General features: G+C 47.7%; 2 protein-coding genes across 2 annotated transcripts in view; one reads left to right on the plus strand and one right to left on the minus strand.

Moving 5' to 3' along the window:
• Positions 1 to 590: 590 nt before the first annotated feature.
• CRYBA4 (crystallin, beta A4) lies at positions 591 to 9156 on the minus strand. The gene is made up of 6 exons (XM_011934836.1): positions 9134 to 9156; positions 8495 to 8545; positions 7770 to 7888; positions 5411 to 5552; positions 2988 to 3130; positions 591 to 923 (listed from the first exon to the last, which is right to left on the minus strand). Exons 1-6 carry the CDS (start codon positions 9152 to 9154, stop codon positions 776 to 778), a joined length of 624 nt encoding a protein of 207 aa, XP_011790226.1. The 5' UTR covers positions 9155 to 9156; the 3' UTR covers positions 591 to 775.
• Positions 9157 to 12968: 3812 nt separating this feature from the next.
• CRYBB1 (crystallin, beta B1) overlaps positions 12969 to 26908 on the plus strand; it is a 17019-nt gene continuing 3079 nt past the window's right edge. The window contains exons 1-4 of the mRNA XM_011934837.1: positions 12969 to 13080; positions 14758 to 14956; positions 17834 to 17952; positions 21672 to 21804. Of these exons, the coding sequence (XP_011790227.1) occupies positions 14777 to 14956; positions 17834 to 17952; positions 21672 to 21804 (432 nt within the window). The 5' untranslated portion in view covers positions 12969 to 13080; positions 14758 to 14776. The remainder of the gene's footprint in view (positions 13081 to 14757; positions 14957 to 17833; positions 17953 to 21671; positions 21805 to 26908) is intronic.

A 26908-nucleotide genomic window follows, 5' to 3' on the forward strand; every position in this document is an offset into this window, starting at 1 on the left:
AGGTGACACAGTGAAACCTTGTCTCATTAAAAACAAAAAAAAACAAACAAACAAAAAATAAAATAAAAATAAAAAGACCATCTTCTGGGCCATAAAATAAGTCTTAATTCATATCAGAAGACTTAAATCTTACGGAGTATGTTCTCCAACCACACTGGTCTTTAAAAGCACACCAATAACAATAAAACACCTAGAAAAATCCTACAGTATTTGGAATTTAAATAACATCCCTTTAAATAACCCATAGGTCAAAAGAAAAAAAAAATCACAAGTGAAACTAGAAAATATCAAACTGAATAATAATGAAAACACATCAAATTAATATTTATGGGAAGCAGCTAAAGCCATACTCGGAGGGAAATTTATAGCTAAATGACTGTACTGGGTGGGGGAAAGAGGGGCCTAAAATTAATGACCCAAAAGTCTGCCTTAAAAAAAAGCTAGAAAAACTAAGAACAAAGTAGGCCTGAAATAAATAGAAGAAAGGAAATACTGAAATCGAAGAGTAAAACTCAGTGGAATAATGATAGAGAAAACAAGGCTAAAAAAAACGGTTCTTCGAAAAGATTAATAAAATTGAAAAGCACAGCTAATACTGGACTTTCTATTTTTTATTCGTTTGAGTTTTTTGTGCTGACTGTGCATGGACCGGTTCACATGGGTGCTGGGTTCACACGGGTTACAGGGGGAGGCAGAAGGAGAGAGCACGCCACAGCCTCCAGAGCGCCTCCATTGCAGACAAGCACGCATGCGCTCCTCCGTGCCGCGCCCCTGTTCACTGCTGGATCCTGCGGATGCTTTGCACCTGGAAGGTCTGGGCGTGAGAGCCCCACTCCCGGAAATGCTTGTAGTCACCGGAATGGTGATCACTTTCCAGCACATACTGAAATCCTCGGTAGCCCGGAAACTGGGAGCAAACCCAACTGGAAAAGAGAAAAGGCAGACGGTTACTCTACAGAGACACCAGCATGATGACCAACACAGGGGCAAAGGGATCCATGCACACGCACACAATTCTAGCCATTCTGGCCTTTCTTCAGTGCTCACAATGTGCCATGCTCTCTCCCCTACCACAGGGCCTTTGATCGTGCCATTCCCTTTGCCAGAAGCACCATCCCAGCCCTTCTTTTCCTAGACAAGTTGTATTTGTCCTTCATGGCTCAGCTTAATTATGAGGGCAATGTGATTCGTTCCCCAAATCAGGCTACGGTCCCTTATTATACCCTTGTAGCAGTCATGTAATTCGATAGTTTTCAAATTATTTGTAAAATATCAGCCTCCCCTGCCAGCAGGTAAGCTCATGAGTGTAGGAACGTGTATGCTTTGTTCATCATTATCTCCACCTGCATAAATTTATAAAAGTTTAGCACAGAAGAAGGGGGGTCCCTAAATATTTGCTGAATAAAAGAACAAGTGAAGGAATGAGAAATCTTGTTCTTTCCCCATTCCCCCTCCTTCCTTATCCAGAGGCACTTCCAAGAAAAAAACTATCATTTCAGTCCATTGATTTCTATTTTCTTTCTTTCTTTCTTTCTTTCTTTCTTTCTTTCTTTCTTTCTTTCTTTCTTTCTTTTTTTGAGGCAGAGTCTCACTCTGTTACCCACACTGGAGTGCAGTGGGGCAACCTCGGCTCACTGCAACCTTTGCCTCCTGGGTTCAAGTAATTCTGCCTCATCCTAGTGGCTGGGACTACAGGCATAGCCACCAGGCTAATTTTTTGTATTTTTAGTAGAGACAGAGTTTCACCATGTTGGCCAGGCTGGTCTCGAACTCCTGACCTCAGGTGATCCGCCCACCTCGGCTTCCCAAAGGGCTGGGATTACAGGCGTGAGCCACCGCGTCTGGCCCAATTCATTGATTTCTACTCTGTTCAGGACAAGGATTGGTGTCTGGTTTTCCAAGCCTCCATTTCCCTTTCTGTAAAAGAGGAAGTGAACTCAAGAATCACAAGAGGTCCCTCTTACTCTAAAACAACATGATTATTTGGTGGTTCCTGAGAAAACCAAAGCAAAAAAAAAAAAAAATGGTGATAGCTGAAAATAACATGAGTCTTGACTGTAACTGGTATTGTATTCTATGAATTTGGAAATATTGTCTTAATTTAGAAAAGTGCGGCAATAGAACGAGACAACGTCTCAAAAAAAAAAAAAAAAAAAAAAAGATGAAAAACCCTACCTCCCATCTTTGCCCCCTGCCTACCAGGAGCCAAGGGGCACCTCAGAAAGTGGCTCTGATGTCCTCCCTAAATAAGAATCTCACACCTTAGCCTTCACCTGCCACCTCCTGGGTGGAAAGGAAAGGACCAGTCAATGTTGAGTTTGAAGCTGGATTGTTACCTACCTGCTGATGGACTTTGAGCAGGTTGCTTGAGCCACATCTGTTTCTTTATGGCTGGGGCATTCATTCTCCCTTCTCCTGGCCATAGACCCTGTTGCCTCTGCTCTCAGCCAAGTTGAGAAAATGAGGCTGAATCTGGCAATGACCACATGACTAAACCTAGCCAATCAGAACACCCCATTCCTGTGCCATGGTGATTGGTTCAGAGTTGAGCACAGGACCCAGCTGGACCAATGAGCACCTTTCTTGGAACCTTTAATAGAATCACTGAGACCGGACACTCTCTTTCCCTATGGCTGGATGTAAAGATGAAGCTCTTTACATTCTCGTCTAAGAATATAGCCACACACAGGCAGGCAGGGCAACAGGTGGGGGGTTGTGGAGGGGAGACAGATACCTGCTGTAGCACCTGGATCCAGTTGCGCTTGAAGCTAATTACAGGGGCCGATAAATATCTTTTGGGCTTAAACCCAGTATGATCTGGGTTTCAATCCCTCAAATTCTGCCTGATACCTCCCTGTGCCTCAATGTTCTCCTCTGGAATGTGGGCATCAGAGCACAAAAGTTCCCAGCACACAGTTTTCACAGGAGGTACCCCTACCCCTCCCAATATTCCCTCCTCTGCCAGGCAGAGACTTGGATACACTTACGCCCCAGAGTGGACGTGGAAGGACCCTACTTCATTGCCTTCCCATCCCATAGCCTGGAGGGAAGGGTAGTCATCACTCAGCTCTCCTTTCTTGCCCAGGAAGTTCTCTTGCTCGAAGATTGTCAGCCTCGAGTCACGGTGGTTCTACAGGAACAGGAAACACAGTCAGACCACTAGGCTCCCAGTTGGAAACCCAGGAGCCTCTCCTGGCCTCCACACTCCCTGCCCTTGTCTCCCAAATCAACCTTCCTTGCAAACCTTTTGGAAGGGCAATAAGGCAACAGGTACCAGAAACCTTACCATTTGCCCTTCCAGAAATTTCCACAAAGAAAATAATCGTGGAATAAATAGGCTGCAAGAATGTTCATCGTTAACAGTTTTTTCAAAAACAAACAAACAAAAATGAATCAACCTTTATGTCCGAAATTGGGGATCCAGTGGTAAGCTGAGGTATTACACTGTGGTTAAGAAAAAGGGTGTAGAGGCCAGGCACGGTGGCTCACGCTTATATTCCCAGCATTTTGGGAGGCCGAGGTGGGCGGATCACCTGAGGTCAGGAGTTCAAGACCAGCCCGACGAATATGGTGAAACCCTGTCTCTACTAAATACAGAAAATTAGTCAAGCGTAGTGGCGCATGCCTGTAATCTCAGCTACTTGGAAGACTGAGGCAGGAGAATCGCTTGAACCTGGGAGGCAGAGGTTACAGTGAGCCAAGATTGTGCCATTGCACTCCAGCCTGGACAACAAAAGCGAAAACTCCATCAAAAAGAGAGAGAGAGAGAGAGAGAGAGAAAGGAAGGGTAGAGATATCATCTCAAATCCTTCCTACCAGGAAGCAGCTGCCACTTACCAACTGACTGAGGTTAGACAGGATTTCTGAGCCTCTGTTCCTGTATCTATAAAATGAAACTAACCATACCCATTTTTCAGGGTTCTTTTGAGAACTAAACGAATTCAGAAGTTGGAAACTGCTGGGAATGAGGGATTGTATCTGTTGCAGCCCACCACGGGTCCCATATTGGCACAATATCTAGAGTGTTTGCAGAGTAAATGAACAAATGGACTTATTCACAAAATGGAATACTAGGGAGCTATGAAAAATAATGGAAGTGAGATTTAATTACCTAGACTGATGATCGTGATATATTTGCTCAGTGAGAAAAGCTAGTTTCCAAGCCTTAGACTCATTATGATTCCATTTTTGTGGCAAAATTATGTGTGCAATATAGGTAAGATATATAGATTATATAGATATAGGTGTAGATGTTTATCTGGATGTGTATATACATAGAGACATAAATGTATAGGTTGAACATTTGTAAGCTAAACATCCAAAATCCAAAATGTTCTAAAATCTAAAACTTTTTGAGTGACGACATGACACTCAAAGAATGCTCACCAGAGTATTTCAGATTTTGGCTTTTTGGATTCAGGCTGCTCAACTGTAGGTATTATAAATATTACAAAATCTGGGGAAAATATTCACAATCCAAAACACTTCTGTTCCCAAGCATTTCAGATAAGGGATAATCAATCCTGACCATACCAGGATTTTCCTTCAGAATTTTGGATGGTAAATATGGTGCCTTATGTCATTTTAAATTAATAAGAGTTGAAAAATAAAATACACTTTTTTTTTTTGAGACAGAGTCTCACTCTGGTGCCCAGGCTGGAGTGCAGTGTTGCGATCTTAGCTCACTGCAACCTCCATCTCCTGGGTTCAAGTCATTCTCTTGCCTCAGCCTCCTGAGTAGCTGGGACTACAGGCATGTACCACCACGCCCAGCTAATTTTTTTGTATTTTTAGTAGAGACGGGGTTTCACCATGTTGGCCAGGCTGATCTTGAACTCCTGGCCTCAAGTGATTCACCCGCCTGGGCCTCCCAAAGTGCTGGGATTGTAGGTGTGAGCCACTGTGCCCGGCCTAAAATAAACCTTTCTGAGCCTCAATTTTTTCATCGGTGAGATGGGAATAATAATGCTCACCTCCATCCACACTCCAAAAACAGCAATAAAATGTAAAATCAGGAGCATTGATATCGAATTAGGAGCAAGAAATGAAACCCTTCATCCCTACTGGGCCCTACCATCCCTGGTACCCAACTTCTCTCAGGGTCCCTGAATCACAAAAAAAAAAAAAAGGCACAAAGTTGGCAGGGGCTCCTGTCACAACCAGGGCTGCTGTGAGCAGAGAGTTTAAGGTGGGCTCTGGCCAGATGCTATACGTTCTTCTTCCCAACAACATTGGTACTATTGCCCCATTTCAAGATGAAGAAACTGAGGCCAAGAGAGGAAAGAGACTACAGCCCTTGTCACGTAGCTTGAAGTAGCGACATGAGAATTTCAACTCTGAGACATTTGATTCCCAAGGGCCCCCGTGAGGGGCTCGGGCCTCCCCAGGACACAGAAGTGGTAGAACTCACAGCACAGGCCACAGGCCGGAAGGAGGTGAGCCTCTCAGAGGGGTAGGCCGTGTTGCCACCCCAGGCATCCCAGCTCGGGTATTCGCCCCGTTCCAGAATGTACTGCTGCCCTTGGAAGCCAGCATGCTCGAAGCCCACCCACCTGCAGACAGAGGGTAGAGCGTGCAGGAGGTAAGCGTCCCCCTCACCCTACATTCTAGACCAGCAAATGGGTCTAGAATGGTCACAATCACAACCATTCAGGGGTGATTGTGCCCCCAGGAAACACTTGACAATGCCTGGAGACATTTTTGGTTGTCACGACTAGGGGAGGGGCTTCGAAGGCCATCTATCAGGTAGAGGCCAGGGATGCTGCTAAACATCCCATAATACACAGGCCAGCCTCCACTGCAAAGGATGATCCAGCCAGAAACATCAGTAGTGCCGAAGTTGAGGGACCTGGCTCTAGACCTGACTTGCTGTGTGTCCCGTAGGTAGGGAAACTGCTTCACACAGGTGCCCTGACAACCTTGCTCCTCTGTCAGTTTCCACAGAGGCCACAGAGTCAAAGCTGATCACAGACTGACCTCACCTTGGTGGAATTCCCTGTGATCCTGCCAGGGTGTCGGAGACGGGCAGTTTTGTGAGGAGCTACTACAAGGCCATCTCTCATATTCCTCCCTCTCTTGTGGGAGGCTGCCACGAGGCAGTTCCTCATCTGCCTGTCTGGCCGCTCTGAGACGTGGGGCTTTCCACCTTGCCGCCCCACAGGTGACAATAGCAAGCTATTGTTGAAGCATGGAAGCAGTTCTTCAGCCACGGGGTTCCCACCATTCCTGCTGCCTGTCATTCGGCCCCCTTTGTTTTGGTGTCATCCCGTAGGACAAGGGACACAGGAAGTTGACACCGTGAGCACCTTGCCTTTGCTGTCTGTGTAAGTAATAAACTGTCTGAATCTATCCGAGCTCATTATCTGCTTACTGGCTGAGTCTGTCAGCCTGCTGGACATACCCCTAGAAAGCCTCTGTTCCCATCTGACCCCCATTCCCCACCTGCACAAATCAGAAGGTAAAAGAGTATTTACTAAAGCATGAGATGTGTAAAAATCTCCCAAGACGACCTCAGGTGGCACTCACAGGCATAGGATTAAGTGACTCCAAATCTCCTATCTACTTTCCAACCTTCTACAACCTTCTATCCAATATGGTAACTACTGGCCACATCTCCTAGCTACTTTCCAACCTTCTAGAACCTTCTATCCAATATGGTTGCTACTGGCCACATCTCCTTTCTGTCTACTTTCCAACCTTCCAGGAATTTTTTCCAATATGGCAGCTACTGGTCACATCTCCTTTCTATTTACTTTCCAGCCTTCTAGAACCTTCTATCCAATATGGTAGCTGCTGGCCATATCTCCTTTCTATTTACTTTCCAGCCTTCTAGAACCTTCTATCCAATATGGTAGCTACTGGTCACATCTTTCTAACTACTTTCCAACCTTCTAGAGCCTTCTATCCAATATGGTAGCTGCTGGCCATATCTCCTTGCTACTTTCCAACCTTCTAGAGCCTTCTATCCAATATGGTAGCTGCTGGCCATATCTCCTTTCTACTTGCTTTCCAACCTTCTAGAACCTTCTATCTAATATGGTAGTTACTGGCCACATGTAGCTAATTAAATTTAAACTTAAATAAATTAAGATTAAATAAAACATTCAGTTTTCTAGTCATGCTGGCTACCTTTCAAAATCCTCAATGGTCACATCTGGCCAGTGGCTCTGAAATGGACGGTGCAGATGTAGAACATCTCCATCATTGCAGACAGGTCCACTGAATGGCACTGGTCTAGAAAGTCTTGGTGTGTTACGAGTGTGTCCTTAACACCTCTCTACATCTCACAATCTCTCTCTCTCTCTCACTCTCTTTTTTGTTTTTTAATTTTGGTTTTTTGTTTTTGTTTTTGTTTTTTACAAGAAATGATCGAGCCACATGCTTAGCAACAAGACTGTTTAGCTAAACATTAATTTAAATTAGCATTAAAACATTATATTCATTTTTATAGTTACTGTCTACTTTTGGTAAGTGATGTTGGCTTTCAATTTATGGCTAGGTGGGACATTTTTAGATCCAACCCTGGATTCTAAGGATCTTCTCCCACAGAGCTGCCTCATCCAGTGGGCAGGGTCTGGGTAAATGACACCCTCCCACTGTTGGGCTGTGCACAACCTGCATAACCTTACATGGCAGTCCTGCACACTCCTCAGCACTTCAGGAGGGCACACTAGGAAGAGAGGACCTAGAATAGCTAAAAGTCCTAGCACCCGTCTCTAGGTCCCTTCCTGTCCACCCTCTACCCCAACTCAGTATCCCCCTAGACTCACGCTCCACTCAGCACTTTCAAAGATCGCACAGTCTCGAAGCCAAGCTCCAGCACACTGGGGCACTCAGCCGTGAACTCGTGCCGCCGGCCCTGGAAGCCGTCCTCATCCCACACCACCATCTGTGCCAGGAAAAAAAAAAAAGAAGAAGGTGGCGACCCACATCAGAGTCTCATGGAGGGTGAGGGGTTGGGGGCTCCCCCCAGGATCTGGCAGGTAAAGCAGGGATTGCAAACTCAGATGCCTCCAGGAGCCAGGCAGGCAAGGACAGTAAGGATAGTGAGACACTAGAGAGCACAGGTGCCAGGTAGATGGGTGGCCTCTTCCCAGTGCCACAAATGGTTGCCAAGTGGGAATGCAAGCCAGACCTTCCAATTTCTCAATACAATCCCTAGATCTGGACTTTTATGTGGTTCTTCTAGGCTTTTAAAGGCTGATGATAAATCCAAAAGCTTTATAAAACAAACAAACACACACAGAGATGGTCAAAGAAATCATGCCCAAAGACTGCAATCTCTGCCAAAGAGTGTAACAGGGCAACTTTGGGAACCAGAAGACCCGAGTTCACATTCGACCTCCCTGTATGTGACATACAAGTCCCTTCTCGACTCTGAGTCTTGATTGCACCTCTGTGAAATAGGCATTTATAATACCCTCCTCCTAGGATTCTTGGGGACTTGAACCCTCCTCACACCTCCTGGACACCCCCTCCCCATGCCTCTTCCTACCTTCCAGTGTCCCGCTGACTTGGTGCATTGCAGGGTCATCGTGGCCCCTTCCTACAGAAGAGAAGAACATCATAATCGTCCACCCTGTCCCTCTGCTCTCCTCTTTATGTAGATGGCTGGCTTAGACCTGGTCAGGATCCACATGGGGAGTCCAGGAGTGACTGGGCTAGGGGCAATGCATGGCTTTGGCCTGTCCCTCTCCTACCCTTTCCATCTGTCACCAGTGCCATCTTCCATCCTATCCCCATCTCAAAACTCACCCTTGCTGGGTCTCATTGACTCTAAGCCCCACTCTGTATTCTCTTATCTGCTTGTTATGGGAAAATTTCTGTGGCTGTTGGTGGGTAGGTACATCACCCCAGCAAGTGCTAAAATGAGAGTCCTTCCAAAGACAACGCCTAGCTCAAAGAGGTAGCTCTAATGGTGGAAATTTAGGCAACAGGGCTACAGGAATAATTTTGTTTTTAAATGAGGGAAGCAGGTGCTGGTCTTGATGGTTGGGGCTCATCCTTGGTTAGGGTGAGGATGGCATTCAGGATGACACAGTGACATCCCTAGGACTGGGGACCTGGGCTCCTCGCCTCCCAGGATGCTCACTCAGAACTCTGATCCCATCCCTCCTCCAAACCTGGGACTTACCGAGATAGGCCCAGGGAACATGTCAGATCTGAGACCAGCCGAGGTCAGGCTCTTATAGGCAGGGAGGGAAGAGGGGCCCCTGGGAGACAAAGCCCCGACTCAGCAACTGGGCTGAAGAAACAAAAGCCAGCCCTGGCTGAAGAGCCAATGGCAAGCTGTCAGCAGCTCTGGCTTTAGCAGGGAGGGAATGGACCAGATCACCACCCCCAGGGATCAGCCACGAAGAAGCAGAGAGGTAGAATATTGGCCGTCATTAGCCCCACAAGGTTCCTGACTAGAACAGGAGAATGAACACTAGAGGAGGAGTCCAGAAGCATCCTTCCTAGCTATGTGAGCTTGAGCAAGTCATTTCCCCTCAATTTCTGCCTACAAAATGGGGCAGAAACAAACTATATCACAGAGTTGTTGTGAGGTTACATAGCATGCCTGGTACAGAGTAAACATTCAGGAAATGTCTATTCCTTTCCTCCTCTCATTCCCCTTTCTCTTCCAGTTGAAGCAATCAGGATAGGCTGCCTGTTGGAGGAGGCATTTGAACTAGACTCTGAAGGATGAGGAAGATATGTACAGAGTTAGATGGAAGCAGAGGCATTCTAAGAAAAGTTCAGAGGTGGGAACTTGGGGCACATGTACAAGAAAGAGCTGGTAGCTCAATTGGCCTGGAGCTCAGGGGACCTGAAGGGAAGTGAGGCAGGAGAAGAGGTCTAGGCCAGGGCCTGCCAAGTCCACAAAGCCTGAAGATGAATCCAGATGGCTCTGTGGGCAGCATAAAGGAGCTGTTAGTTGCAAACATGCTTTGCAAACTGTAGCACACTTGCCAAATATCCAGGACTTGTACAATTTACTGTGTGCCTCTTGTCCCTAAACCCTGCCCTCTGAATTGGCCTATGAGGGGCCTCTTACAGCACAGGAAAAGAGCATGACTGGAAACCAGATCAACTGAGATGAAATCCAGCCCTGCTTCTTTTACCATCTGGGTGACCTGGAGGATATCTAAGTCCTGCTCATGACCTGTAAAGTGATAACACCAGTTTCCTTTTAAGAGGTGAAATGCAGCTCTATCAAATGCATGACTTTAGGCCAGGCGCTGTGGCTCATGCCTGTAATCCCAGCACTTTGGGAAGTCAAGGTGGGTGGATCACCTGAGGTCAGGAGTTCAAGACCAGACTAGCCAACATGGTGAAACCCCGTCTCTACTAAAAACACAAAAATTAGCAGGGAGTAGTGGTGGGTGCCTGTAATCCCAGCTACTAGGGAGGCTGAGGCAGGCGAATTGCCTGAACCTGGGAGGCAGGGGTTGCAGTGAGCCAAGATCATACCATTGCACTCAAGCCTGGGTGACAGAGCAAGACTCCGTTTCAAAAAAAAAAAAAAAAAAGGAATGCATGACTTTGACGAAGTGTTGGCATAAAAATTAAAGATTAAGAATGCAGCCTCTACAGCCAGACTGCCTGGGTTTGCGTCCCACTCTTGCTGGCTGGGTAACTTTAGGCATGTTACTTAATCTCTCTGAGTCTCAGTTTACTTGTGTATAAAATGGGTGTAACAAGGTAAGTTGCGGTTAGCCTCAGAGACAGGGGTATTGTGAGGATAAATGTGAATTGCACGTGAACAGCAGCTGGAATTGCTCCTGCAACATAAAAAATTACGGTATTTCCATCATCTTCATCATCATCATTGCTAATAATAAAGATGATTACTATTAATTATTGATCAAAAAAGCAGGAGTACATAGGTTTTAAGAGCCTGGGTTCATGAGTAAAGAAGGTATGAGTTCCAAGTTCATTTTGCATTTCCATTTGTATGAGAAAGTGAGCTGAGAGAGAGGAAGGAAAGGGAGTTGCTTCAGTTTCCTTATCTGTAATTGGGGTTAATCCTAAAACTTCATCCTTATACTGAGGAGTATAGGAAAATGCAAAAAAAAAAAAAAAAAAAGAAAAGAAATTGACTCCATAAGACAGGGCAAAAAAGAAAAAGATATAATGAAGGATACAATAATAATAATAATATTAATAAATGCTCTGAGTGGAGCCACCAGCATGGTGAGCCATCCCCCTTCTCTGCCCCCACCCTCTGGCAGACAGCCCATTCCTAGGGGGATTTGGGGGGGCACAGAACTGCCCTAGATGACCTGGCTTTGAAGCCTAGACTGGTGGGTGGCCCCCACCACAGGCATCTTGGCCCCAGTTCCAGTGGCTACCCCATCTTGCAGTTCCTGCCCACACCCCACCCACCAAGACTTGGCCCAGGATGAAAGGCCAAGGAGGGGCTGGGAAGCGAGGGGGTGCTGGGTGGGTGGAGGGACAGAGGCAAAGCTGGCTCCAGGCCAGGGAGAGCTCAAGACGGAGCTAGGTTCTGTGGGGAGCCCAGACCCCCAAAGAAGAGGCAGGAGCCTATCCAGAAGTCCCCTCCATACATCCTGCCTGGGACTGGGGAGTCGACTGCAGATGACCTAGCTAAGCAGCTCCCCAGGCTCCCTCTGACCCCAGCTCTACTGTGAGTTCCCAACGTGTGACTGCTGAAGTCACTTGTTCCACCTGGGCCTCAGTTTCTCCATTTGTGAAATGAGAGGATTGGGCCCTGTGATTTCTGACGTCTGTTCCGCCATCCTGAGGCTTGATTGCCCCACCTTGACCTCTGTCTCTCTGTCTCTCGCTCCTTCACTGTCCAAGTCCCTTGTGCTTCTGTGTCTCTGCCTCCACCTCTCTTTGTTACTTCTCTCTATCTGCCTCCCTACTTCTCTCTCTTTGCCTTGGTTTCCCTATCTCCCCTGTACCTTACCTTTTGTTCCAATCCATCAGAACCACCATTTAGTCACCAGATATTGACTGAGAACCCACTATGTGCTAAGCCCCACCTAGACAGGCCCAGCTAGGTGCTGGGGCCAGTGGTGAACAAGAGGTGGTGGGCATCTGGGGCTTCCCAGGGCGGGAGGCTCTGAGACAGGCAGTCATATTCCTGGCCACCAGCACTGTCCCCCGGGTAAGATAACATGGCCTGGGTAGAGGCAGGGAAGGGGGGTGGCAGGAGGGGTCACTATTGATAAGTCAGGAAAGGATGGGGTCCAATGTGTGTAAGAGAAAGAGACCCAGGTCTCCAATATCCAACCCAGCTGAGGACAGTGAGACTCGCCCATTCCCACCCCTACCTACAAAGAGGAAGTCAGGCCAGGGAGCCTCAGGCCAAGGTCAAGGCTGGATAGCAGGAGAAGGAAGAACACAGGCCCAGAGCTGGCTGGCCTGCACTGTCTCTGACCTCTCTGTGCCTTTGCTTTCCTCTTCTGTGAAATGGGCATAATGAAAGTACCAGATAAGGCAGATTGTCCTGGGGACTGACGGAGATAGCGTGGGTTCAGCCTACAGTAAGCACTCTGTAAAAAACGCTGTCCATATCAAACCCACATCTGCCTTTACAAAATGCTTCTATGCTCGTTGTCACCATCTTTTCTGTGCAGCATCCAATAGGGACACGTGCCCACCTTATAATTGCAGACACAGAGGCCCCCCCTAGGGGTAGAGACCTACCAAAAGCCACACAGCATATAGTGGCTGAGTCAGGATTCAAACTCTGGTCTCCTGCCTCCCAGGGTCTCCCCTTTTCCCTGCCCCATGTTGGCAGCCAGCAGGGACCCTTTTGGGGACCCATTCCCTGGCTGGGGTTTTCAAGAGAGGAGTCAGGGTAGGGTTGGAAGGTGAAGCTGCTGTGGCCAGGGTTTCTGCTGTGTGTGCTGGTCTCACAAAGGAAAGTGCTGCTGTCTGCAGTGATCCAGGCGAGGTCGGGGCCCCAGTCCCCCACTCCCTGCCCAGGCCTGCTGAGCCAGCTTCCCCTTTGTGCCACAGACTATAGGACCTGATGTCTGCCAGACTATAAAATGGGGGGTCGGCCTCTAGTCACCCATAGCACCTGCCTGCCTGCCTGTCCTCCAGCAGGAAGTAGCAAGTCCCCAGGTAAGAGGGAACCCACAGCACAGCTGAGAGCTGAAGGGGAGGGGAAGAGAAAAGGGAGGCAGAGAGAGGGAGGCAGAGATAGCAGTGCCATGAGAGTCAGAGAGGTAGGGCCGTGGAAATAAAGACAGAGAGAAGTGGAGAGAGGAAGAAAGGGACGGAGAAGGAGAAGCGAGGGAGAGAGAGAGAGAGAAATAAACAGAGAGAGAAGTAAAGATAATTAAAAAGAATGGATAGAGAGATAGGCAAAGATACAATGAGGGTGAGATAGTGGGGGACAGAGGAACAGAGATGGAGAGAGAGAAACAGACAGGAAGATAGGCAGAAAGAGGGAGAGAGTAAGAAACAGAGAGGCAGAGAGGGAGGAGAGGAGGAACAGAGGGAAAGGGTGAAGTGGGGAGAGAGAGAGAATGAGAACATCTCCAGGAAGGTATGCGTCCAGCTGCCAGCCCTGGGGGAGTGTTTAGAGCCACAGATGTGGCCCAGATGTCTGGCCTCCCCCCAGTGAACAGGGCACCCCAGAATATGCACAGCCTTCCTGGAGGAGGCTAGGGGAGGGATCTGCTTATCCCAAATAGCTCTTCCTTACAGCATGTGTTCAGGAATCAGCTTGACCAGAGGGTCTTAATCTGTGCTAGCAGGGGGTCCTCAAATCCCTTAACATTGTCTCCAAAGTTAAAGGGGGCATTATTTTTGTCTGGGGACAAAGTTGGGGTATTCATCAAACATTCAAAGGAGTCCATGACCCCAAAGCAACAAGGAACCACTGGAATTGACCAACACCCTCTCCACCCAACACCTACCCAGCCACAGTCCTCATTTTCAGAATCCTCGACATGCAGTAAATACATCCTCTTGGATCTTCCCATATGCCCCAGTCCCCGGCCTGTATTTGCACCCATACACCAACCCCCTAGACAATCCCAGAGGAAATGGACTAGGAAAGGAGTTGGGAGCATGCATTCATTCCTTCTCTGAACAAACGTTAATTGGGCATCTCCTATGTGCCAGGTGCAGAGCAAGTGTTAGGGATGGATGGTGAATAAAGCAGATTAACCAAACAGCAGAGAACTTTAAGAGCCCAGTTGCTGGCTCCGTTTGCTTGAGTTGAAATCAGAGCCCTACCCCTCAGTAGCTGTTTGGGCCTGAGCTGGGCCCCTTCCTTCTTCAGCCCCCTGCTGCTCAGAGGGGATCATGATAGCAGCTACTCCACGGGGTTAGGGTCATGGTCAGACGGGTTAATTAATGTATGTCACAGTGCCTGACATACCTTAAGTACTCCGAAGTGGGAACTCTTGTTATTAGTGTGGGGAGGCAAATTGAAGTTGTACAAGCAAATCAGTGTGATAAGCGGTGTGGAAAATTGCAGGGGCCTAAGGAAGGACCTAGCGGGGTAATGGAGGGTGGAACAGCTGGTGGAAGGAATCGCATGGTCAAAAGCCTGGAGGAAGGATATATGCGGGATGAGTGGCCCCCAGAAGGGAAGATCTTGGCTAGGGAGTAGGGATGGAACAAAAAACTTCCAGGCTTACGTTTCAGAAACAGATAGAGAGGAAACAAGCTGCAAGGAAAATAGAGAGGAAACGAGCTCCAAAGGAGGCTGAAAGCACAGGGTATGGGGCTGTGAGGGCAGCAGGCAGTTTGGGGGTGTCATCCCTGAAGGCCAGGGTTTCTTTACAGACTTTTGCAGGCGAGAACCATGTCTCAGGCTGCAAAGGCCCCGGCCTCGGCCACAGTGGCGGTGAACCCAGGGCCTGATACCAAGGGGAAGGGGCCCCCCCCTGCAGGAACATCCCCTAGTCCCAGCACCGCCCTGGCCCCAACAACCGTGCCTATTACCAGTGCCAAGGCGGCGGAACTGCCTCCTGGGAACTACAGGGTAAGGACCTGGGGGTGCAGTGGCTGGGTGCCTTCTCTCCTTCCCTCCCTCCTCCGCTTCCTCCTTCTCCTGCTCTTCCTCTTTCACCTCTTACTCCTCCGTACCTCTTTCTCCTCCTTTTTCTTGGCTGATTTTCTCTCCTTTCTATTTACTCTCCCTTTTCTTCTTCTCCACCTCCCCAGACTCTCATCCTCTGTCTCTATTCTCTTTTTCCCTCATCTTGGTCTCCTCCTCCCTCCTCCTTCTGGGACACAAGTGGGGCCCAGCCGATCTGGGAGCCCATAAAATAGCCAGGGGTTCTGACACACTTGGAAAAAGTGGGGCCGGGTGCAGTGGCTCATGCCTGTAATCCCAGGACTTTGGGAGGCCAAGGCAGGTGGATCACCTGAGGTCAGGAGTTCGAGACCAGCTTGGCCAACATGGTGAAACCCTGTCTCTACTAAAAATACAAAAATAGCCAGGTGTGGTGGCGGGCACCTGTAATCCCAGCTACTCGGGAGGCTGAGACAGGAGAATCACTTGAACCCAGGAGGCGGAGGTTGCAGTGAGCCGAGATCGTGCCACTGCACTCCAGCCTGGGCAACAGAGTGAGAGACTCCATCAAAAAAAAAAAAAGAAGAAGAAGAAGAAGAAAATAAAAAGCAAAAGGGGACCTGTTGTGGAGTTGTGCAATAACAACAACCAATAACAACAACACTTCACAGCTGAAGGGACACCTGGCAATCAGGCTACACCTGCACATGCACAGGCTTAGAGTTTATCGAAAACAAGAAAAAAAAGGAGAAGAAAAGGAAGTGGGCTGGCTTAGCAGCATGGAACCAGCTGTCCTTGGAGGCTCAGTGGGGCAGCAGGATGGCCTCAGACTCTCCTGAAAATTGCTCGAGGTGGTCTGGGCTGAAAGGGATCTTGTGGAGCAAGGTGTTCAGTCCCCTGGGATTTGGTTTGGTGTGGTTTCAACCTCAGGTACACAGAAGTAGGCCATTTTGCAACCCCTAGTTCATGACACACTCTCGTGTGGTCTGTACGTGGCTGGCTTTTATTTATGTACCTATTTAATCATTAGTTTTATTTAATTTTTAATAATGCAACATGTACCTACAAACCCATCACCCATATAAAAACCAGGACTTGGTTAAAAACTGTCTACCTAACTTTAAGATGTCTCCCTTGAGTCCATCATTTTCCTCCCCAATTCCAGGAAATACCATCCTATCCTCAACTTGTGTCTCTAATCTGCTTGTTTGCTTTTGTATACAATTTTATACTTTATTCCTTTAAAACTGTATACAGACATACACACGTATATTTATTTACTTGTTTTATTTATTTATTTTGAGACCAAGTTATGAGACAGGGTTTTGCCATATTACCCAGGCTGGTCTCGAACTCCTAGCCTCAGCTTCCCCAAGTGCTGGAATTACAGGTGTGAGCCACCGCAACTGGCCGATTTATGTGTTTTTAACTTACTGAAATATGCAATGTGATTATTCTGGGTTTTTCTTTGTACTTTTCACTTACTATGAGATCCCTAATATCCATCCATATTGTTGCCCATGACTGCGGGCCATTCATTCTGGCTGCTGCACGATATTTCAGAGCGTGACCATCTCTTTCCTGGTGAGCATGATTTCAGTGGTTGCCGGCTTTGCTCTTGTGAACAGAATGGCTTGGACGTTCTTATCCCTGTCTCCTGGGGCACACATACAGGAATGTCTCTTGGGTGAACAAGGGTAGAAGTGGAAATGCTGGGTCATGGGTATATGAACCTCCTCCTCTTACAGCTGGGGAAACTGAGGCTCAAAGAAGGCAGACAATGGCCTTGGTCCATGTGAATGGAAAAGTTGTCCCAACTTGGAACAGCAAGTGGACAAGGAACCAAACATGAGGCTTAGTGAGGAGAGAAGATTAGCTCAAGTTTTCCCCTATGTTGTGGAGGGTTGGATTTGCAAGTGTCCCCTGAGCATCAGCTCTGTGGCAGGTACTGGGGCTGGGGCTGGAGATGCAGAAATGGATCAACCTCAGGCCCTGCCCTGGAGGAGCCCCTGGTCTTTGGAGGGGCTGGGTAATGGGAGAGAGGGAGTGCAGAGAGAGAGGGAGACCCCAAAGCAAAACAGCAGTGACTGTGTGGTGGGTTAGTTGTGCTGCTAATGGGGAGAGAGAGCACAGGGATGCTCAACCAAGGCCGATGGGGAAGGGGGCAATCAGAGAAGGCTTCCTGGAGAAGGTGGCATCTGAGCCTAAAACAGAAAGTCGAGCCTGGAATGAGTTAGCGAACTTCAGTTAGGCTGTGGAAGCTCCAAGCTGGAGATGTGTGGTGGAGAAGGCATTCCAGGTAGGAGGAACAGCACAAAGAAAGTCCCGAAAGGGAAGTTCATAAGTTCCTAATGATGGTGCAGATCTTAGCTTCAGAATTAGGGCATGAGGCCAGGTGCAATGGCTCACGCCTGTAATCCCAACACTTCGAGAAGCCAAGGCAGGCCAATCACTTGAGCTCAGGAATTCGAGACCAGCCTGGGCAACGTGGCAAAATCCTGTGTCTACAAAAAATAGCTGGGCATGGTGGTGTGTGCCGGTAATCCCAACTACTCGGCAGGCTGAGGTGGAAGGATCACTTGAACCTGGGAGGCAGAGGTTGCAGTGAGCCATGATTGTGCCACTGCACTTCAGCTGGGGCAACAGAGTGAGATTCAGAAAAAAAACAACAACAACAAAAAAAAAACAGTAAAGAATTGGGGAATGGGAGGACAGCATCATTTCACAAACCGTGGTTCATCACACTTTTATGTGATTCCTGCACTGCCTGCCTTTATTTATGTAGATAATGAAGTTTTTACTCCCCCTCACTCTGCCCTCGGCATGGGGGCTTCTCTCCTGCAGCTGGTGGTCTTCGAACAGGAAAACTTCCAGGGCCGTCGGTTAGAATTCTCGGGGGAGTGCTTGAACCTGGGAGACCGTGGCTTCGATCGTGTGCGCAGCATCATTGTCTCCTCGGGACCGTGAGTGCTAGGCGGAGGAGGGGCACACTCTCTGCCACAGTAAAATGACCACACAACAGTAGCTGCCATTTCTCCAGCATCTGCTCTGTGCCTGCGGCCGTTCGTGCTCCTGGCACATACGTTATTTCCAATCCTCATGTCAAACTGGAGAGGGAGGAATTGTTCTCAATCTCATTTTACAGATGAGGAAACTGAGGCTCAGAGAGGTGATCCAATTAGCATAAGATCACATTGGCAGTAAGCCATGGTTCTGGGCTCTGGAGAAATGCTGCTTCTACTGTAGCAAAAACTCTAGCCCATCACTGAGGGCAGAGAGAGGCCAAAGAGTGAAGTGTGCACTCGCTGTCCCCTCTCCTGGGCGTCCAGCTGCCTGGGAGTGATGATAAGCATCTGTGGAGCACCCACCAGGTGCCAGGCACTGACTCGGGACCGCACCTAGATGATTCACAGTGCTGTAGGAGGGAGGGGCTATTCTTATGCCCACTTGACAGATGGAAAGACTGAGGCTCAGAGGGGATAAGTCTCTTGCCCAAGGTCACCTGTTGGTAAGTGGCACAGCCAGGATTCAACTCAGGTTGATTGAGTTCATTCCTAAAGCTCTTAATCACCATGTTTCACTGCCTGTTCCTGTCTCTGTGGGCGTCTCTGGGCCTTAGTGACTCCCATATAAAACAGGGAGCGTCATCCTTGCACAGAGTGTTTGCCCTATGTCAAGCCTGTGTGTGCTGAGGTCATGGTGGAGTGGCAACCCCAGGACAAGATCCACGTGGCTCACTGGCTCTTGTCTCCCCACTTTGAAAGCCTGCAAGGGTTCCAGTCATCCTGTATTCTCAGCCCATTCTGAGATGGGCTTTGAGGTCAGACAAGCCTGGGTTTGAGTCCTGACTTCCCCTCTTTGCCTTGTTCAGTGTCCAAGCCTCAGTTTCCCCATCTTTGAAATGGGGAAAATGATGGCCCTCACCCACTCCTCACAGGATTATGTTGAGGTCTGAGGGAGATCATACAGCTTGGGCCTGTCACCTTGTGGGCACCCAAACACGGCAGGTGACTCTGATGGTCACGTACCCACCTCCCTGCCCTGTGCATTTAGCCAACTTATCCTGGAGCCTACCCAGGACCATTTCTACCTCCTGCACCCACTGCACCCTCAGTGTGGTCAACGCAGCCTCAGCTCCACCCTCAGCGCCAAAAACCCAGCTGGAAGCAGAAGCTACCGGATGTGGCCAGCTTGGGTTTTCAGGCTTTTTTTGGTACCAGTGACTCAAACCCAGAGTATTTCTCCTCAAACAAAGATGCAGCTGGTGTCTGACGTGTGCCTTGGGGCTGTGCCTGATGGGCATGGAAACAGGCCTGTGGTCTGGGGGCCTGGGTCTGTGTAGGCGCTGGCAGGGCCATGGGAAAAAAAGAATGAAGAGGGTGAGGTAGGCATGGGGAAAGTGAGGAGCCCTGCCTGCCTGAAAACCAGGAAACTACAGCCTGACACCTGACACCATCACATGACCTTAGGCTGGGGACTTAACCCCTCTTAGCCTCAGTTTCCATATCTTATAAATTAAAATTCCTGCCCTACCCTCTGTCCTTGCTTGCAGGTTTAAATGAGCCATGGGAGATAAGAGAAGGCATAGATATAAACATTTAAAATTTAGATCCTCACTGTTCCTGCTCAAGAAGATAGGGGAGATTTTAGGGGGACCTTTGGCATGGTGGCAAGACCACATCAGTGTCTGTTCTTCCATAAGCCTAGACCTCCAGTTCCCTTCTCCATTTAATCATGAACAGTATTAATTTGGAGGCTTACTCTGTGCTGTATCTGTTCCACGCATCCCCTCTTTTAGGCCCTCGTAATCTCCCAGCGAGGTAGATGCAACAAAGTAGATGTATCATTTCTTCTCTGCTACTAAAGCTTAGCAAGCCTAAGTGCTGCCCAAATTCATGCAGCAAATAATCAGCAAGCTTGGATTAGGACTCAGGTCTGTCTGTTTCTAGGGTCTGTCCTCTTAACTCCTGCACGAAACCACCTTCCAAGGCTCCCTTCTTATTCACCCATGCATCTAGCCACCCATTTATTCATCATCCATCTACTTACCCATGCATCTACCCATTCATCTATCGATCTATCCATACATACGTCCGTTCTCCATTTATACATACATACCCCCTGTATGTTCTCCATCACCCACCCATGCATCTATAAATCTATCCATCTACCCACCCATCCATCTACCCATCTACCTATCCATCCATTCAACCATCCCTTCATCCATCCCTTTATCCATGCATTCATTCATCCATCCGTCTACCCATCCGCCTATCCATCTATTCAAACATCCTTTCATCCACCCATTCATCTGTCCATCCATCCATCCACCTATTCTCCCATTTATTTCTCTTCTATTCCAGACCAGACAGGGCTGAGGCAAATTCAACTCTATTCTGGGAAGACAAACATATCTTTAATTTACCCCAATGTGGTTAGCTCATCTCTCAGACAAAGACCTGAGGCTCCTCTGAGGTATTCTCTCTCGGCCCACAGTGATAGACCCTCATCCTCATCTCCTTCTGGGGACAGCAGGGTCCCAGTAGCCCCCTGGGAGAAGATGCTAGTGTCAGTGTCCCCTCATCCCTCTCTTGTTCCCTGAGAACTCTTGAACATATAGGGAGCAAAGGTCAAGGAGTTCCTTAGTCTCAGCTTTCTCATCTATGGAATGGGGATTGTCTTATCCACCCCACCTGTGCTGCCACAATCCCTGGTCCCTCTAACACAAGCTCGCTTCTTATCCTTAATCAGTCTTCACTGGGAAAGCCAGGTAAATCTTCCATCTAATTTCAAACCTCTAATTAGTCCTTGTAAGGAACCTAGCACCCTCATATGCATTATCACATTAAATTATCACAGGTATCTGAGGGTAGATATTACCATCATTCCCTTCCTATTGCCCCGTACTAGTTACTGAGTGTCTCCTGAATGCCAGGCCAGTCTTTACCCAGCAAGGATGCAAACACCTGTATCAATTTTTCCCTTACCCCTGTACCTCCAAGATTGTCGTTCATTTAACGTAGTTCATTTAAAATGATCCTGCTAAACACAAATAAACACATTTTTAAAGAACCTTTACACCACTTTTTATCAATGGAAGGCTAGTATTCTTTCCTATAAGTCAAAGGTATCCATACAAAATTAATAAACACAAAAGTGGTATTATTATGTTGCTATTACACCGTTTTCTGCTGGAGGTTCTGGGCTAGTGGCCTTTTCTCCCTTTGTTACAAAAGAACAAAAAGGAGAGATTAGTAAGTGTTAAAGGCACATTAACATCAAACAGAGACTTTCTCCTAGCTGCAGTCAAGTTTAAAACGTCTACGTGTTCCTCGGCTCCAAGTCCTGATAGTACTTGAAGCATGTATGGACCCTACATCTAGAGAAACAGTGTGCTCAGATAATCACACGTATTTATCTCACTTAATCCTTCACCAACTCCAAGGAAATAAGCATATGAGTGTAGATGAGAAAAAGGCTCAGAGAAGTAGTTACTTGCCCATAGTCACACAGCCTGTAAGTGTCATAGCCTAAAATCAAACCCAGACATGTTCAGCCCCCTTTGGACTTTCCTACTGACCTCAGGGCTGCCTTGCCAGGGGAGAGAGAAAGGCAAGTAGGGAGTGGGGGCTTCTACTAACCATTTGTCCCCTGTCTGCCTCATGGTCTTTCTTGTGTGCAGCTGGGTCGCCTTTGAGCAGTCCAACTTGCGCGGGGAGATGTTCATCCTGGAGAAGGGCGAGTACCCTCGCTGGGACACATGGTCGAGCAGCTACCGCAGTGATCGGCTCATGTCCTTCCGGCCCATCAAGATGGTGAGTGGCTCTCAGGCTGGGGCTGGAGAATCAGCCAGGTGGGGCAGGGCAGGGGTAAGTCTGAGATGTGACAAGGGCAAAAAGGAGATGATGGTGGGTAGGGAGGTATGGCAGCCTCTGAGTTGTCAAAGGACAGTGGATTCTTGAGCTCATCAATTCATCAGTGTCCTTAACACACTTGCTACATACCCAGCTAGGAACCCTGGGCAAATGGTAAACACAAAAGCTTCCAAGTTAGAACTAAAAACTTCAGCATCTTCCTTGATTATCTTGATATCCTTGGCTGCACATTTAGACCTTCCTGGGAGCTTTTTTTTTTTTTTTTTTTCCTGAAGACAGGGTTTTGCTGTGTCCCCCAGGCTGGAGTGCAGTAATGTGATCATAGCTTACTGCAGCCCTGACCTCCGGGCCTCAAGCGATCCTCCCGCCTGGGCCTCCTAAAGTGCTAGGATTACAGCTGTAAGCCACCATGCCAGGCCTGGGGAAGCTTTTCAAATTTCAGTGCCCATTCAAAACACTAAACATGCTGGTTGCAGATCATGCAATGGCTAAGAAAAGGGATATTGTAGCTGGGCATGGTGGCTCACGCCTGTAATCCCAGCACTTTGGGAGGCCGAAGTGGGCGGTTACCCAAGGTCAGGAGTTCAAGACCAGCCTGACCAACATGGCGAAACCCTGTCTTTACTAATAATACAAAAATTAGCCAGGCGTGGTGTTGCATGCTTGTAATTCCAGCTACTAGGGAGGCTGAGGCAGGAGAGTTGCTTGAACCCAGGAGCCAGAGGTTGCAGTGAGCTGAGATCGCGCCATTGCACTCCAGCTGGGGTGACAGTGCGAGACTCCATCTCAAAAAAAAAAAAAAGAAGAGGGATACTGTAGAAACACAGCTTGAACCTCTTAATAATAAGACAATATACTGAATTAGTTTCTTATAATATTTAACTAAGTCAACTTTCAGAAGATTCAAGGTCAAAATGGTGGTGATATCCCCAAGTGATTCACAGTTTTTTCCAGAATTAAGTTGATGATGAATCATGAACCAGCTACATCTTACTCACCAATGTTAGTTGCTGATGGTAACCAGACTTTTGTCTTCCATGACAGGAACATTTATAAGAATTTTCATGAATGTGCATTTGAGGCTATCAAGTGCCAACCACCAGCTGTTTTGACATCACCAAATTTATCTTAATGGATTATTCAAACAGATCATTCCTAATGCTTTTCGCAGAATGTAAGACTGAATTATTTGCCTTCATGATGCACTCTCTGTAAGAATCCACAGATGTCTCTCTCAATCATTGAATGGTTCTTATATGCCAACCTATGTTAAGGGGTTTGTTTGGAAGAGTGATCAACCAGGGCATTTCCAGTAACTTCTAGAAGCTTGCTATTCAACATAATAGGAACTAGCCATATGTGGCCATTGGACACTTGAATTTTGGCTAAATGGAGATGTGTCATAAGTGTAAAATACACACTAAATTTTGAATACATAGTAAAAAAATTTTTAAAGAATGTCAACAATGCATTGATATCATTATATTGGTTACATATTGAAATTATAACATTTTAGGTATATTTATTTAAATAAAGGATGTTATTAGAAAAGTTTAGAAATCTCAAAGCCTAGACCCCACACCAGACCAATTAGTTCTGAATCTCTGGGGCTTGGACTCCGGCACTGCTATCTTTTCTATGCCCTCTAAGTAGTCCGTCTGTGCAGCCAGGGCTGAGATCCAATGGTCTAATTCAGAGGTGCCCAATATTTTGGCTTCCCTGGGCCACACTGGAAGAAGAATTGTCGTCTTGGGCTACACATAAAATACACTATCACTAATGACAGCTGATGAGCTTTAAAACGATTGCAAAAAAATCTCATAATGTTTTAAGAAAGTTCATAAGTTTGTGTTGGGCCACATTCAAAGCCATCCTGGGCCACATGTGGCCTGCAGGCCGCAGGTTAAACAAGCTTGGTCTAACCCTTCGTCTCTCTGCCCTGCCACAGTCCTGGTCCAGGCCACCATCATCTCTGACCTGGTCAGCTTCAGCTCTCTCCGTGCTGGGTTCCCTGACTCCTTTCCAGCCGCCTGTCCTGGGAAGTTAGAGGGATCTTTTCAAAATAAAAAAAAAATAAACCTGACCATCTTCTACTTGAACCCAGACATTTCAGTTGGCCTATTTCTATTTTCCGTTTTTTTTTTTTTGAGACACAGTCTAACTCTGTCGCCCAGGCTGGAGTGCAGTGGCATGATCTGGCTCACTGCAAATTTCACCTCCCTGGGTGAAGCAATTATCCTGCCTCAGCCTCCCAAGTAGCTGGGATTATAGGTGTGCACCACCACGCCCAGATAATTTTTGTATTTTTTGTAGAGACAGGGTTTCACCATGTTGGCCAGGATGGTCTCAAACTCCTGATCTCAAGTGATCCACCCGCCTGGGCCTCCCAAAGTGCTGGGATTACAGGCGTGAACCAATGCGCCTAACCAGTTGGCCTGTTTCTGCCAAAAGCTCTGGTTCTAGGCTCTGAGTGCAAAACTATGCATCAAACGGATTAGGTCCCTGTCTTCATGGGACTTAAGCTACCCAGCGAGGCAGCTATCAAATACCTAATCATGGAAATCCAGCTACAATTGCAAACTGTGGCGAGTGCTACACAAAGGCAGTGCAATCTAACTAGGAGAGCAGAAGCAGGAACTAGGGGCTCAGATATTGTTAGAGGTGGGAGTGGTCAGGGCATGGTCAGGGAAGCCAGCTCCCAAAGTTTGGAAACCAACTCAGCCGCGTGAAGAGCAGATGGTAAAGCCTTCCAGGGAACAGTGTGTGCAAAACTCCTAGAGCAGCGACGGACTGGTGGGACCAAGAAAACTAAAGGTGGCTAGCAAAGCTGCAGCAGAGGGAGTGGAGGAGAGAGGGAGGCAAAATGGGAGGGGAGGTGCTGGTGGAGGTCAGGGTTTTGCAGGGTCTCATAAGTGATGGTAAATTTAGTCTTGACACCACTAGCAGTGGGGAGTCATTGACTAACAACTTTCCCAAGGCCCTCAAGACTGTAACAGTAATAAGTAATCGTAGTTACCACGAATTAAGTCCTTTTACCGCTGGCTGGTAATTGCATTAAGGGCATTTGTCTTGCCATGTCCCAAAGGGTCCCCTGTGCTTCTATCCCTTCCTGACACCATGCATTTGCCTTCCTGCACCCTGGTCACACAGATATTTTCTTTGCACATTCCCACCTCCCAGCTTTTGTCGATGCCTTCTCTGCCTCAGTGCCTTCCCTCAAGCCTCCTTCCCTTCTCAGCATTGTGCACTCCTCCTTAACCTCCAAGACCCCTCTCAAGTGTCACTTCTTCCATGAAGCCTTCCCTGATCTGCTCTCCTTTTCTCTGGAAGAATTAACAAGTTCTTTCTTCACCTATAATCTTCTACTGGAGTCTTTCACAGAAGGATGCACTTACATCCTGGGCTCCTCTTCCTCCTAGTGGTGGTGAATAACAGTAGATAATCACAGCGCCCATTTTTAAGCACCAACTACGTACTGGGTATATTACCTGCCTTTTACATAATCCCTACAACTGTCCTATGTGACAGGCTATGATAACGTGCATTTTAAAAGCAAGGAAACTGAGACTCAGAAGTAGAAAATGACTGGCCTAAGGCCACACAGCTGGGAGTTGCTCGGGCTGGGATTTGAACCCAGGTCTGTGGGTTTGAACCTAGACACTGAGGTTGGCATCACTCTGCTATTTCCTGTTCCTCTCTTTGGCTTTTCAAACCTTTGGGCCTAAAACAGTGCATGATGACTTTTGAAAAGATGGATGATCCCTGCCCTCAGAAATAACAGACAAACTTTAAAAACAAGACACAGGGTCATGAAAGCATTAAAAATAAGTGCAAGCCAGAACTGAATCATGTGCCCAAATTCAAGGGTGGGCCTGGTTTTTTATTTGTTTGTTTGTTTGTTTTTAGAGACAGAGTCTTGCTCTGTCACCCAGGCTGGAGTGCAGTGATGCAATCTTGGCTCACTGCAAACTCTGCTTCCCAGGTTCAAGCAATTCTCCTGCCTCAGCCTCCTGAGTAGCTGGGACTACAGGCACGTGCCACCACACCCGGCTAATTTTGTTTTTTTGTTGTTGTTTTTTTGTTTGTATTTTTAGTAAAGATGGGGTTTCTCCATGTTGGTCAGGCTGGTCTCAAACTCCTGACCTTGTGATCTCCCATCTCGGCCTCCCAAAGTGCTAGGATTACAGGCGTGAGCCACCATGCCCTGCCGGGCCTGTTTCACAGTTAGCACTCAACCATGAGTTGAGCAGCCATGACAATCCCACGAAGCAATAGTAACCCCGTTCTTTTTTGTTGTTGTTTGAGACAGAGTCTTGCTCTGTCACCCAGGCTAGAGTACAGTGGCGCGATCTCGCCTCACTGCAACCTCCGCCTCCCAGGTTCAAGTGACTCACCTGCCTCAGTCTCCTGAGTAGCTGGGATTACAGGCACCTGTGACTGTACCCGGCTAATTTTTGTATTTTTAGTAGAGATGGGGTTTCACCATGTTGGCCAGGCTGGTCTCGAACTCCTGATCTCAGGTGATCTACCTGCCTCGGCCTCCCAAAGTGCTGGGATTGCAAGTGTGAGCCACCATGCCTGGCAGTAACCCAATTCTGTAGATGAATAAACGGAGGCTCTGAGGGAGGCAGAGTGAAATGTCCAAGATCACCAGCGCATAAATGTCAGAGGCAGGATTTGAACCTAGATCTGTGTTCCACCAATGTTCCACATTTCACCTGGTTTGTAAGAAGCATTTACAAAAGGGCAATTGTTTAAACTCCTGATGGCACAGGGACACTGATTGATTGGGCTTAGGAGTGAAATGTTTCTCTGAAACGTTCTGCCCCTCCCTGGCTGTGTGATACTGATCAATAAGCTTGACCTCTCTGAGCCTTTTTGTTCCTGACCATAATTTTTAAAATAATAATTTTTTTTTTTTTGAGACAGGATCTTGCTCTGTCACCCAAGCTGGAGTGCAGTAGCTCACTGCAGCCTCAACCTCTTGGGACCAAGTGATCCTCCTACTTCAGCCTCCCGAGTAGTTGGGGCCATAGGTGTACAC

The sequence above is a fragment of the Colobus angolensis genome, unplaced genomic scaffold (assembly GCF_000951035.1).
Source record: "Colobus angolensis palliatus isolate OR3802 unplaced genomic scaffold, Cang.pa_1.0 Scaffold139, whole genome shotgun sequence".
NCBI classification, from domain to species: Eukaryota; Metazoa; Chordata; class Mammalia; order Primates; family Cercopithecidae; genus Colobus; species Colobus angolensis.